The sequence below is a fragment of the Myotis yumanensis genome, unplaced genomic scaffold, assembly GCF_028538775.1.
Source record: "Myotis yumanensis isolate MYYU_CA2020_CCGP unplaced genomic scaffold, mMyoYum1.0.hap1 SCAF_22, whole genome shotgun sequence".
Taxonomy (NCBI): domain Eukaryota; kingdom Metazoa; phylum Chordata; class Mammalia; order Chiroptera; family Vespertilionidae; genus Myotis; species Myotis yumanensis.
This window is the reverse complement of record NW_027223773.1, coordinates 5,070,828-5,084,217: the sequence shown is the minus strand read 5'-3', so window position 1 is coordinate 5,084,217 and position 13,390 is coordinate 5,070,828. Positions and strand designations below refer to the sequence as shown.

The 13,390-nt window shown below is 51.5% G+C and overlaps 1 protein-coding gene across 2 annotated transcripts in view; it reads right to left on the bottom strand.

The window, feature by feature from the left end:
• Nucleotides 1–2,840: 2,840 nt before the first annotated feature.
• RYR2 (ryanodine receptor 2) overlaps nucleotides 2,841–13,390 on the bottom strand; it is a 193,065-nt gene continuing 182,515 nt past the window's right edge. For both annotated transcript variants that reach the window (XM_070401320.1, XM_070401321.1), the window contains 10 exons: nucleotides 12,542–12,584; nucleotides 11,589–11,722; nucleotides 10,650–10,710; nucleotides 9,362–9,508; nucleotides 8,144–8,278; nucleotides 7,187–7,343; nucleotides 6,027–6,091; nucleotides 5,014–5,114; nucleotides 4,864–4,915; nucleotides 2,841–4,184 (listed from right to left, as the gene is read on the bottom strand). In XM_070401320.1, the coding sequence (XP_070257421.1) occupies nucleotides 4,089–4,184; nucleotides 4,864–4,915; nucleotides 5,014–5,114; nucleotides 6,027–6,091; nucleotides 7,187–7,343; nucleotides 8,144–8,278; nucleotides 9,362–9,508; nucleotides 10,650–10,710; nucleotides 11,589–11,722; nucleotides 12,542–12,584 (991 nt within the window). In that variant the 3' untranslated portion in view covers nucleotides 2,841–4,088. The remainder of the gene's footprint in view (nucleotides 4,185–4,863; nucleotides 4,916–5,013; nucleotides 5,115–6,026; nucleotides 6,092–7,186; nucleotides 7,344–8,143; nucleotides 8,279–9,361; nucleotides 9,509–10,649; nucleotides 10,711–11,588; nucleotides 11,723–12,541; nucleotides 12,585–13,390) is intronic.

The window sequence follows — 13,390 nt, the reverse complement described above, 5'->3', positions numbered from 1 at the left end:
AGGGGTGATCTGTAGAAGAAATGGGTGGAGGAAACAAGTGACAGAGGTGAAGGCAGGGCCCTGATGCTGGGGAGAGAGGAAGGTAGAGGTGACACCCCTGTGAGGACGGGGAGGGGTGGGGAGGGTAAGGCTCGGTGAGCTCCCGGGCGGGAGAGCCCACGGGGTCCTCTGTGCTGAGGTTTAAGCGTCGAGATCTTGGGGACGGTCCCAGGGAAGATCTCAGTAGAATATTCAGCAGCTTTCCAGGCGTGTCCTTTCCTGGTCTAGGTCTCCTCTGGTTGGTTGGCTGGCGCCAGGGCAGGGGGTTTAAACCGCATGACCAGCCATATGCCAGGGGAGGAAAGGTCACCTTGGGGATGAGGTCCCACCTAAGACGGTCCCTTGCTAGGCACCTGGGGCTTCCCAGCCTGGAGACTTTCAAGTTACCATGTGCCCTCACTTTAGGGTTTGGTGGTCTTTTACAAGTTATTAACGCTCCGGCTTCTGCTTCTCTGTGAATAGAGTCTTCTTGAATTAGGAGCATCACTCTGTAACACTTGGTGGGGTGAACCAGGTCTCTAGAGAGTGAATCCTTTCTCCACAAACAAAAATGCACCATTTAGCAGGGCTTCATGCAGGCGGTTTGCACATATATCAAGGCCACAGATTCCTCCGAAGAAAACAGATTTTATGATGTGTGGAGAGAACTGGGACACACCACTGCGTGTGGGAGTTGATGGGCAGGAGAGCAAATTCGATGTTCTTTTGCCATCAAACAGCCCTGACACGTGAACACGCAAGATCCCAAGCTCCGTGGAAACCTTTTCTCAACTGGTGGCGTCGAAAATCTTTAAGGAGAAAGCTTGAACCCCCATCATCCTAATCATGGTGAATATTACAACTGGAACGAGATTTATTTTAGACACAATATAGTCACTTGTAAACAGCTACAAAGACCAGTGAAGCCGTCTGTAGAACTCCGAAAAGAAATAAGGCAGATGGCCCGGCCAGCGTGGCTCAGTGGCTGAGCGTCGCCCTATGAACCAGGAGGTCACGGTTTGATTCCTGGTCGGGGCACACAACCCAGTAGCAGGCTCGATCCCCAGTAGGCGGCATGCAGGAGGCAGCCGGTCAGTGATTCTCTCTCATCACTGATGTTTCTCTCTCTCTCTCTCTCCCCTCTGAAATCAAGAAAAATATACAAAAAGAAAAAAGCAATAGGGCAGATACTAGAATGAAATGTTAAGATGAAACACCCCCTCCGGTCTAGGACGACCAGACGCCTGGTTGTTTGACGCGGAAGCAGCGTGATCAGGCGGATCCTGCGGGCGGTAGTTCCCTCTGGAATCACCTGCCCTGGGAGCGGGTGTGGGTGAGCCCTGAGGATCTTCATCAGAACCCACAGCTGCTTTCCTGTGTCGGGGTTACTGGCTCCTAAAGAACACACTCTGGTTTATTGAACCGTCGTGGCCAGAAACAGAAAAAGATTGGAAGAGAGACCAGACTTACCAACAGCCCCGGCTGCATCACTAAGGACGTCATGACTTCAGTTGTCGAGCCTGCAGGGGCCGCCTCGCCTGAGACGCCGGCGTCCCCTCCACCAGCTCCGGCGTCCCAGGAGGCAGAGACCGTGACACACACGAGCGCATCACGTTAACACCTGTTGTGTCTGTGCTGAGCGGAGTCGCTATAAACACCCCACGGTTTTGTGAACGTAGGACTCCCAGGGGTTTCTTTAGCTGTGGTTCAACATTCACAGAAGCCGCAGGATTAAGTGCTGAGCGAACTTTCGATTTGATAGGGGAGAGCCTGTGCTATTAGTATTTATTAATATTTATGGTTGTAAGGATCTCAGGGGCATCCGTGCGCTGGCATGAAGGTCGGGATGCCCCTCCTGGCATCTGTCACCGATCTATCAGGGCTCTGGGCAAAAAAGTTACCATTCGGTGACAAGGTCATCCTCTGCACAACACAATAGGGCAGCGGTTCTCAACCTGTGGGTTGCGACCCCTTTGGCGGTCGAATGACCCTTTCACAGGGGTCGCCTAAGACCATCCTGCATATCAGATATTTACATGACGATTCATCACAGTAGCAACATGACAGTGATGAAGTAGCAACGAAAATAATTTTATGGTTGGGTCACAACAGGAGGAACTGTATTTAAAGGGCCAGAAGGTTGAGAACCGCTGCAACAGAGGTTCATGACACAATGTGGGGAAGGGCTAACTTCTCCAATTCACACGAGCTCCTGGGCAGTGCCCCCTGGCAGATGGCACGTGCTCTCCGGCGTGCCGTGGGGCGGACCTGGCTTCCTTTATTCACACTCTGCAGATGTGAGCTCAGCTCCCTGAGCAGGTGAGCGGGCTTGGAAAGGCCTGCCCGCTCCCCAGTAAAAATGATACCACAGGGTGAATGAAGACCTAGGCGCTGTAGCTCGGACGCCGAGGGGCCCCCAGCACATGCCCTTTTGCGTCTGCGTGTGCAATGCACCCCCAGGAGGGTACCTCCCTCTCACATTAGCTCGGAACACGGACCCTGTTATCATGGACAATGGACTTGCCCTGAGCTTTCCGAAGTGAGAGCTGTAGTAAAACGGAACCATTTGGGGGAGTTATTTTTCTGTCAAGCACTCTAGGGGACCCCCAAACAGGGAAATACAGAGCAGGTAGGCGCTTCACATGCCGGTAACGCTGAGGCACCAGAATCGTGACCGCAGCAGCCCCGCGGGGACAGGAGGCCGGTGGCACCGAAGCCCGGGCAGCCTGCAGGGCCACGACCCCCCTTCCCCCCCTAAACGCTCCACGCTTTATGGTGCGTCCCAGTTCTAAGCGAAACGGAGAAAGAAGAGGGTGCGCACGTTAGTTAAATAGTTTAATCAGAGCAGTGTTACAATCCTAAATAAAAGAGCCCCAGGGTTGGCCACATGGCCTCGCTTCCATTCCCAACTGCCTTTCTCTCTGTAAAGAACAGCCTTCCACTGAAAAGGACCCCCAATGGAGTGACTGATCTCATCACCCGTGGCTTTATGCAACTGATGAACTCCCTGAATGGGTATTGCTTCAGCATCGATATTGAGAAATGGTCGGACGAGAAGTCCTCACTCAGCCGCTGGTCACCGGTGGCGGGAAGAGGGGACCACCCGGGACGGCTCAGGTCCACAGCGGGTCATGGTGGGTGGACGGTGCTGGCTGTGGACACGGGGGCCCACGGCGCTCTGTCCCGTGGACCAGTGATAGGGAACGTTCTCGCGGGACCAGCTGGCCTCGGAGGGTTTCTCTGTCAGTTGAAACTTGCATCATAAACATGCAATGAGTTCTTTTGAAAGTGTGTTGTCTGCGGTCTGTTTCACACAAGGATTTCATCGAGTTGCAGGGTTGCATCAGAGCATGGCGGAAAGGGGAGCTGGGCCGTGGGGGGCGTGGGTGGGAGGATGAGAGGAGCCCCTCGTCACGAGACCGGCCACCGGCTCCTTGGAAAGTGCACGGACTGCTGTTCTACCCTCCCCCACAAAGCAAAAGAACAAAGGAAACAACTCACAAAATCAACCGAAGGAAACGAAGTGGACATGAAAACAAAGATGCTCCACGCGCGCGTCTTCTGCATAGCTCAGCCCACTGAGTAAGGCACTGTTTCCTTCGCCACCGGCGGAGGCACTGCAGCTGCGGGACCACCAGGTCCCTCCCAGGATGGAGAAGTGAGGAGCCCCGGGCGCCGCCGACCTTCCCTGTGACCTTGCCCGCAGGGAGCTCCCAGCGTCTCGGGAGGACGGAAGGACGTCTATCTGTGTTATGCCTGAGTGTCCAGATGGCTTTCTTTCCGGAGTTCCTATGTTGTCTGCGTATGAGTACAGGTTATTCTTCAGTCTTTATTCTCAAAGAAAATACACGAGGTGGGGAAGGCCCAGCCAGGAACACAGCGTCACTGCTCCCAGAAAGCATGGAAGGCGGCAAGTCTCACATCAGCGGATGTTTGCAAGAGACAAAGTCAGAGAGAACCAGAGAGAGAGTCAGAGAGAGAGAGAGTCAGAGAGAGAGAGGGAGAGAGAGATGGAGGCAGAGGGCCACGGAGGGTGAGGGTGCTAGGGTTTCTAGGTGATCGGGTCTGAATTAATTCAGCTGGTCTTCATACTGTTTCCGGAAACAGTCCCCTGCTGGGAAAAACTCCCAACATCTTTCCTGGTACATCTTCCACACGTAAGACTCCTGTAGGAGTAAAGACAGTGCAATAATGTCGTGTCTTCCCCACCATCTGTGTGTTCCCACAAAGTATAAGACAAACTCACAACTGTTGGGACATACAGCATGTGGGTACAACTGTGTGATCACACACAGACACAGATGTCACTGAAGAAGCCCAAGTTCATGACACAGGTCCGCACTGTGTCAGACCTGCTTACTTCTAGTAATAAACAGATCATCTGCATCCGGACCACAATATAATAATGAATAAGACTTAATTGTGGTGAATGATTTCGAGGGTTCTTTGAAAAATATTATTGCTAATTGACTCCTTCAAATTCAAACCATAACAACTGGAAGTGAATTTTGTGGAGAGAGAATTTCAAATAGCTTAAGAACAGACCTAGACATTTAATACGCAATTATTTTTCACTCCCATAATATTGTGGGTTGAAGTTCATTTGAAATCATCTGCTATCGATTAAGAGATCAAGGACACGACAATAATCAAAACCCAAAGTTAGCATCTTCAGCAGCAAGAGTGTTTCTCTGGGAATGTTCCCTCTTCGAGGTGAGCCCTGCACACTGTCCTGGACCAGGGGCCCGTCGGAGGGAACGCCCTCCCTGTGTCTAATGCCCAGCTCCGTCCCCAAGGGCAGGACTCCCTTCACCCTTTCCTTCAGGCTGGGTCACCCTTGCCTACCTGCCCCGTGTGTTCCGTCTCGTCCTTGTTGATGAGATACATCAGGAAAAACCTGCGAGACAGAGACGAGTCAGAGTGACCGTGGGAATGTCGGCATCCGCAGGCCCCGGGAGAGGCTGGGGGGGCGGGGGGGCAGACAGGCACACTCACAGGTAGTTGGCCAGGTTGTGCTCCTGCAGGGTGTGGGTTTCGAAGCCGTGCGGCACCGTGTCAAAGTAGTCGTTGCCTATCCCACAGATGAAGCATTTGGTCTAGAAGACGAAGGGAAGACGGAAACACCAGCGTTCAGAAGGCAGAACCAAGGCCACCGCTCACCACGGCAGCCGCTGCGCGTACCCGATAACCTGCTGCCCCAACTCCTCGCCCTCTGCCTCGGCCAGGCCCCAGCGTCACTGCTCCATGCCGAGGCCTGAGGCTGCTGGTGTCCAACTAGCTCCTGGGCCCCAAGGGGCACTTCTTAGCAAAAACCTCATCACCTCCGACTGGAAAATGCTGCCGGCCACGGCCCGCCCTGGTCCTGTTCACCCCTTGCATTTTAGACCACAGTTACCTGGTAAAGTCTCAGTCCATCGCCTCACTGCCCTTTCTTATCTCACACTGCAAACCCCGCTTCAGCAGCTGGGCTCCTGCAGCCCTCACAGCCCCAGCCCCAGCCCCAGCCCCAGGATGCACTAATTCACCTGAACCACTTATGCTTCCAAGAAAAAATCTGCACTTCAAATTCCCTAAGACCCGAATCCTGGTGTGTACAAGCTGGGTAGTGGCCGTCCCACGGAATCTCACGTGGGCGGTGCCCCTGGAGACGTGTGTGTGTGTGTGTGTGTGTGTGTGCGTGTACAGCGGGAAGAAGGCTGCCAGATGCCCTGCTCTCTCTCAAATCTTCAGGACTCAGCGTGGGACCCCTTCCTACAGGACCTCCCCTGAACATCGAAGGGGAAGTCAAACCTGGCACTCTGGCTGCATCCTTAAGGGTCCCCGGGAACCCATCCTTCTGGTCTCCCGTCCCTCGAGGGGTTACGTGCCCAGGGCCCCCCAGGTCCAGCCCAGCACACGGCTCAGGCGCGTGCCTGCCCTTCCCCCCGCTCACACATGCGGACTCCGTGGCGAAGGCAGTGAGGGGAGGGGCGCACCCATCATGCACGTGGCAGAAACGGGACACTGACCTCCATGTCCTCCTTGACCTGCTCCTGCTGGTCTCTCAGCTCCCCAAACGCATCGATGATTAAACCTGGTGTTAAGTAAAGACACGGCTTAGTCTTCACCCACCAGGGAATCATCACCAACTTCGCAAACCCCGGCTGACCCTCCCTTGGGAGGGAGCGTGTGCAGCCACGCTGGGCACCGCTCAGCAGTGGGGACCCCCGTGCGCACCCCAGCCCTCCCCCAGGGCTGGGCCTCCTCCCTGTGGGGTAGACATGTGCGCAGTGACGGGGCCGACACCAACCAGACTCTGTCACAGCAACTTCATGCCGAAAACAGCAGCTTCATGAAGCCCAGAAGATGGCCTAATGTGCTGCTCACTCGTGTCTGGAAACCCGGTGTGGCCACATTCACTGGGAGGAATGAGCTGCCAATCATTCCCCCCCACGTTCCCTAAGAGTAAACTTCCCCAGCTGCTTCCCTCCTGGGGTGCTGGCGCGCCCTTCCTCCCACGTGTCCTATGGCTCTGCGTTATGGTGACACTCCGTGACAACATGGAGAACGGGGCGTTGAGTCTGTGAGGCCCGTCCATGCTCGTCACTGAGAAAAGCACCCCTTTATGCTGGAGCACTTAGACATAATATCACATGTAGCCACACTTCACTTCGGCCAGGACACCGGCGCGAGCGGCAAAGATCCGGAGCGTTTTCTGAGGGAGAAACCACACCCCGAGGTGCCGTGGGGCCAGGTGGGCCCAGCTGGTCCTGAGGCTCGGGTCCTGCTCCGGCCCTGACACCTCAGTGGTGCCGGGCGTGACTTAGACGTGTTAGGGCTCCTTCCTTCCAGTGTGAATAGCACCACCCTCCCACAGGGCTCGCCAAGTGCCTCATTTAAAAAATATTTAAAAATATTGTTAAGTATTTGAGGGCTCAGAGACTGATAGTGTTTGATGGAACCCGAGGCTGAGGGCGCCCCCCGGGGCTGTAACGCTCGCAGCAGGGCTGGTGGCAGGGCCAGGTGAGGCTCTTTCCCTCGTGTCCATGGCCCACCTTCCCCGGGACCCGATGCACCCAGGCTCTGGGTGGAAAAGCCCTCTGGCTCCTCCAAATACGCCAGCCCGCTCAGCGGCTGCGGACGCTGGGGGCTCAGGCTCCAGCTCGCCTGGTACCCGGAGGAGGGTTACCTTGTATTATCGCCAAGAGGATGACAATCACGAAGAAGAAGAAGGTGATGTCGAAGATGATCCGATAGATCTCATACTCATCGCCCGCCGGGTCCTCGATCTCATCGCCGATGCCGCCTCCAGCTCGCACACCCACGTACATGTGGAACATGTAGCACTGCGGAGAGAGGGCCCCTGCCGAGGACACGCCCCCGAGGACAGGGGCTCTCACCGCCACAGCCTCACCTCTCTCTCTAATCAAAGTCCTAATCCCGGGAACCTGAGGTGCTGCGCTCTCGCTCCCTGTACCCGTTTCAGAACCTGTAACGTGATGCAAACACCCACCTCCCATCCAGCCGCCTGCACACACAGGCCCAGCCGGGTTCCTGCACCACCCACCGCAGCAGTGGCTGCTGGGGGCTTTCACCACAGATATTCTCATTAGGAAAGAACTTGGATATGTTTTTCTCCAAATCTGTCTTCACATGACAGGGAATGGGTCACGTCACCACTGCAGCTGCACCTCCTTACTTAACGACTAACAGCGGCCCCCTGCCGCCTGCCCGGCTTCACCTCCTCTGCTCGGTTTGCAGCGCCCCCGTGGGCAGAGGGCTCACTGTACAAATTCCTGGCCCTTGCCAGCACTCTTCCAGGTCCAGTTCTGGCTCCCAGGTTTCCACACCCACACCCCTGCGGGGCCGGGGATGCCTCGCCTGCCAGGCCCTGCTCAGGGGACACATCTGTGTAAGCTCGTCCTCCTGACCATGACGTTTGGGTTACATTTTGGCTTTCCATGTGGGTTTTCTCTACAGGGAGGAGAATGTGTGGATGGGCTGCATGCGCTCTAACGAGCAGGATGGTGGTGCTCTGATGGGCACCCGCTCCAGCTCTGCACCGTTACAGAGGAACTGCACGCATTACTTAGACTGAGGCGCGGACGCATCTTCATCCACATGGGACCGCACAGCATGAACTTACCGTCAGCATGTCGTCACATTTCATATCTGGTGTGTCTCCATCCTCACTTTTATTGTAGAATTTTCGGAAGAAGTTGAATGCCACCACTGTGTACAGGTACACGACAACGGCTAATAAGCCCACGGTTAACACCAGCTGGAAAGCAACGGGACATCGAGCGCGTGTTAGGACACGAGACAGGGCGGCTGTGGAAGGGATGTCTGTGTGGGGCTTGGCACGAGCTGGACTCACTGACCAGATGCCTTTCTTTTCTTTTCTTTTTTTAAATACATATTTTCACTGATTTCAGAGAGGAAGGGAGAGAGAGAAACATCCATGATGAGAGAGAATCAGCGATCAGCTGCCTCCTGCATGCCCCACAATGGGGATTGAGTCAGCAACCCAGGCGTGTGCCCTGACCAGGAATCGAACTGTGACCTCACAGTTCCTGGTTCATAGGTGGACGCTCAACCACTGAGCCACACCAGCCAGGCAACCAGAGGCCTTTCCCACCACCCAGGGGGAACTGTTTTAATATTGTCTTTATTTTATAAAGGTGTCGGATATTTTATGTAAAACTTGATTCCTTAGTTAATAAATGCATCCTAGAGCTGGAATATAAATCAACTGTTTTAACTTCAGATCCAAATTGATAATAATAAGCTGCTTAAAATCTTCATTTTTCTGTCATCTAAATATCTGACAGTAGGTACTACATTGTTCTTTCCTTTTATAATGTCTTTAAGCAATATACATTCCAATTAAAACTATCTCATTAAGGCTGATTATAAATCAAATATATGTATTTTTTATTAATCCTCATCTGATTAATGATTTTTTCATTGATTTAGAGAGAGAGAGACAGACAGAGAGAGAGAGAGAGATAGAAACTTCGATGTGAGAGAGACACATCGATTGGTTGCCTCCCACACAGGCCCCAACCAAGGCCAGGGATGGAGCCTGCAACCAAGGTACATGCCCTTGACCAGAATCGAACCCGGGACCCTTCAGTTTCCATATCCTAAAACTAAACAGAAATTCGCATTGCTTCAAACATCTGGAAATACACACTATTAATGATATATAACAAATATTTATAAATATATATCCTGTTTTGCTAACATAAAGCAATGATCAAAGTGAAAGACACTTTAACAACTGATAACCAACACTGTTTTGAAGGCCAACTTTTTCCCTGTGAAATGCCACAGTTGAAAAGATCTTCTAAAACCCTCTCACCTGCTTGCCATTGTGCGTTACTGACGACAAGATGGTCCTCAGTGTCTTGAACCCCATTGCGATGTCGAGAAGATGAGCAGCAAAGAAGAAGTTGTTGTAGTGCCCCAGCACGGACATGGTCATGTACCAGGCCAGGTACAGGAAGGACTGCGGACGGGAAGGGACACACGTGGGTCAGAAAGCAGAGCCTGTGACTACGGTCCCAGTGCTGGTTTCACTCTAGTGCGGCCACTCCGTTTACTTCGCCTTCTTAGACTACAAATTTACAGAATTCTAATTACATAATCAAGGAGTGGCCTCCACTATTAAAGAGAAATTAGGTGCAAGATTCCTTACGAACAGGTGACAGTTCCAAGACACACAGTCAGGGTTTGGGGCCTCAGGAGAGTCTCTAAGGTCCCTGGCGTCCAGGCTCGTGGCTGAGTGAGGTGGGGGAAGAGGCAGGAGAACTTGGGGGTGTCACCAGTCTTTGGGAGAGTGGAACTCATGTTCACTATGAAAGCCAGTGCTAAAATTAAAGTGAGACTTTAAGAGGAAATGAGCGGCCCACGGGAGAAGCCGCAGCCGGAGCACAAGGCCGGTGCACTCCTGGGCGCAGGGTGAGAGGCTGGTGAGAGGTCTGGGATGCTGGCTGACATCCGACATCGAACATGCCTGGTTCACCGTTCAGCCAAGTCTGAGGCTTCTCTCCAGCGACTTCCCACACCCAGCAAACGGGACGACAACTGATAGGAACAATTATTTAATCTGAAAACTTCAAGAACAAAAACTGTGACACCGTTGAGCAAACCAGGATGGAGAAATAGGATCAGCTGCCGATAGCAGGTAGCTTTTGGTAATAAGAGATTTTTTTCACTGTCTGTGGGCACCTAACTTGGTCCTTATGTTTATTTCTGAGGCTCTGAGGCTCTTTGATAAACGAAGGATCAACACAATGATTATTTAATTTGGGAGTAACTAAAATTTATCATAATTAGTATTTAAATTCTTTTTATGTATTAAGAACTTTCCTTTTAACATCTACAAAACGTTGAAGGATGCCCCGCCCAACTGAAACCTAAATGAAACTACACAAACTTCGCATCTCAGTTTTTTCTTGTGTAAAGATATGTTTGTTTTCATCTCAGCTACTGGAAGAAAGGGAATGAGAGACAGGCGATTGATCACGTATCCCCTGGGTCTTGCCCAGCTGTGCTCTGCATTCAGTGAATTGATTTAGAAGAAGGTTAGTAACATCTGCAGCCGGCAGCCTCGGTAACCGGACTGCCTGCGCTCTGCCATAACTTACATTGTCAGTGAAAACGACTCCGAGTTTCCACATCTGGTACTTCACGTCGATGGAGTTCAGTCTGGAAAGACAAAGAATGTGCTGATGTGCCCATTAAGCAGATGCCAGGGATGAGCCTGGCACCGTCCCGGGACACTAGTTCTATCCCAGATCCACACCCAGGAGGCTTGCAGCACCCAGAGCGCCGTGAGAGCATGATTCATTTCCCCCAGAGCAACCTACAACAGAGTCAGGGTGACATCGGGATGTCTGAATTTCCCGTTTGTCTCTCATCGATGTTTCCCTTCCCCTCTCTCTAAAAATCAATAAAAAATATTTTAAAAAATAAAAGGGCTACATAGATCCCTTTTCCAAAACTTAAGGAAATAAACATTTTTCTAAACAAGAAGTATCAGAAAACATAGTCATATATTGCACTTTTGCATATGTTTTACTTTGGCTTAAGGAAAGAAAAGCCAAGTTAAATTAACAGCATTTGTTGTTGTTGTTTTATGTACATAATGAAAAAGGCACCTTCAGCCCGGCCAGCATGGCTCAGTGACTGAACATCGACCTTGAACCAGGACGTCACGGTTCAATACCTGGGCAGGGCACTTGCCCGGGTTGCGGGCTCCATCCCCAGTAGGGGGGGCGTGCAGGAGGCAGCCAATCCATGATTCTCTCTCATTATTGATGTTTCTATCTCTCTCCCCCTCTCCTTTCCTCTCTGAAATCAATAAAATATATTTCTAAAAGAAAATGAAAAAGGCACCTTCAAAAATTAATAGAAAAAAATCCAATCATTCATAGCTCAAAATAGCCAGAGGTATAAAGTAGACTGTGTACACTCTGCTCTCTGTCTCGGTCCCTCTGACCCGGAGGGAAGGAGACCAAGGCTCCTGCAAGGTCAAATGCTATCACTGTTTCTCCTTCCAGCTGGTGCAGAGCAGGGACACTCACACCGCCGCCAGGGAGCTGTCTTTCTTGGGCTTCTTTTTCTCCCGGGCGTCGCTGAAGTCCAGGGCGGCTTTGTCCATGCCAAGCAACTCGCTGATTCTGTCCCGGCCATAGAACTCGCCGTATTTATCCATAACCTAGGAGACAGCAAGAAAAGAGCCTCAACCGTGAGGTTAGCTCAGCTCTGTGTGTGCATAAAACATCTAATTATTTTTATAGTCACTATATATTTATGTTATTTTGAAGTTCACTTTAAAGTCTAGTTGATGGCTGTGGACCCTGAGCAAGAAAATATCTACGAAGAAGGGCTCTCAGTGACTTAACTAAACTCAAATTTTAAAAAACGGCCTCACAGGCTCTCACACAAACTGCAAAACTGCACGTCAGGGAGAAGCCTGTACCGAGCTGCCTGCCTCTGCGCTGAGCTGCTGCCCGCACTGCCACCTGAGCAGCCCTCGACTCCCCTGACGGAGCTCTGCGCTGGGTCCGTAGCTGAGCTCCGTCTCAGCTGCTTCCTACCACCCTCCATGCTGTTGGCATCAGAAGAATAAAACTTCACGAAAGTAAGACCTTGAAAGATGCTATAAAGAAAATAAAATGCAGTTCTCTGTTGCCGGCCAACACCTTCACCTCTTTGGGGGAAAGGGGGGGCCGCGTCTGATCTGTGGGCGCCCTGACTGCAAAGGGCCTTGGCTGGTGTGGGAACCCCACCAGCTGTGGGTAATGCGGGTGAGCCCACCGAGTCACTGTCAGGGCGCGGGGGATGGAGCCCCAGAGGATGGGTCCCTTGCCACAAGTGCTGAATTCACATTCGACTCCACTGCTCTTTGCCACGACAGTAACAGGCAGAGAACGTACTCCAGGATCTCTTTCTACACAGGAGCCACATCAGTTCAAATCTGAATTGCACTTTGGGGGAAAAAAATACTGAATTTATTCCTTCTAAGAAGTATTACCTTTCTTTTGACAAATTTGTCCCAGTAGTTGTTGGGAAATGACCTAAAAGATAGAAAAGCATAGAAAAAAAGAGTATTATTTTAAAGTATGATAAATCACAACATACTGCTTGCAATATAGAAAATATTTAAAATAATATGCAAACATATTTTCCATTCCTGAAAATTGTAATGAATTTGTTTCCCATCTTACCCTATAATTTTTCTGCATTGTGGGCACATCAAATATTACTTTAAGTGTTAATATATAAGTACTGTACATGCACATAATGGAGAGGAACATGAGCATATTTGTTTGTCAGCTGACGGTTGTGTTTTCTCATCTGTTTACAGATTGCGTTGTCAAGTGCCTTTAAAGGATCTCAAAACCTGTCACTGCTTTTCCTCCGGAGGGAAAGCAGTCTCCTTTGCACCGGTTATCCTCAAGGCGACGTGGACTGGGGCCCTGCATGGCCTGGCACGGGGCCAGGGCGGGACACACTGGGAGGGAGGGGCAGGATGTGACTTAGCACCTCGAGTGCTAAACGAAACACGGCGTTCGGAGCCAACGTTTACGGTGTTCTCCACAAACAAAGCACCCCCATGTGAAAATCAAGAACCTATGGAAATAACTTCTTAAAAATAAGCAAAATGAATCACTAAACTGATAAAAAGGAGGCATTTCCCTCTTGAGAACTGCAAACGACTCTGAAAATATGGACACTGTCAACGGCGGGAATTTGCTGGGGCGGGCTGACACCCGCACAGCTGCCTGCAGCCCCTGACCTACACGGCTGAACAACGCGTGTGCAGAAGAGCATGTTTGCTGTCTCCTGTTTCGCACGTCCTGATGCTCAGCTAGTTGTCCAC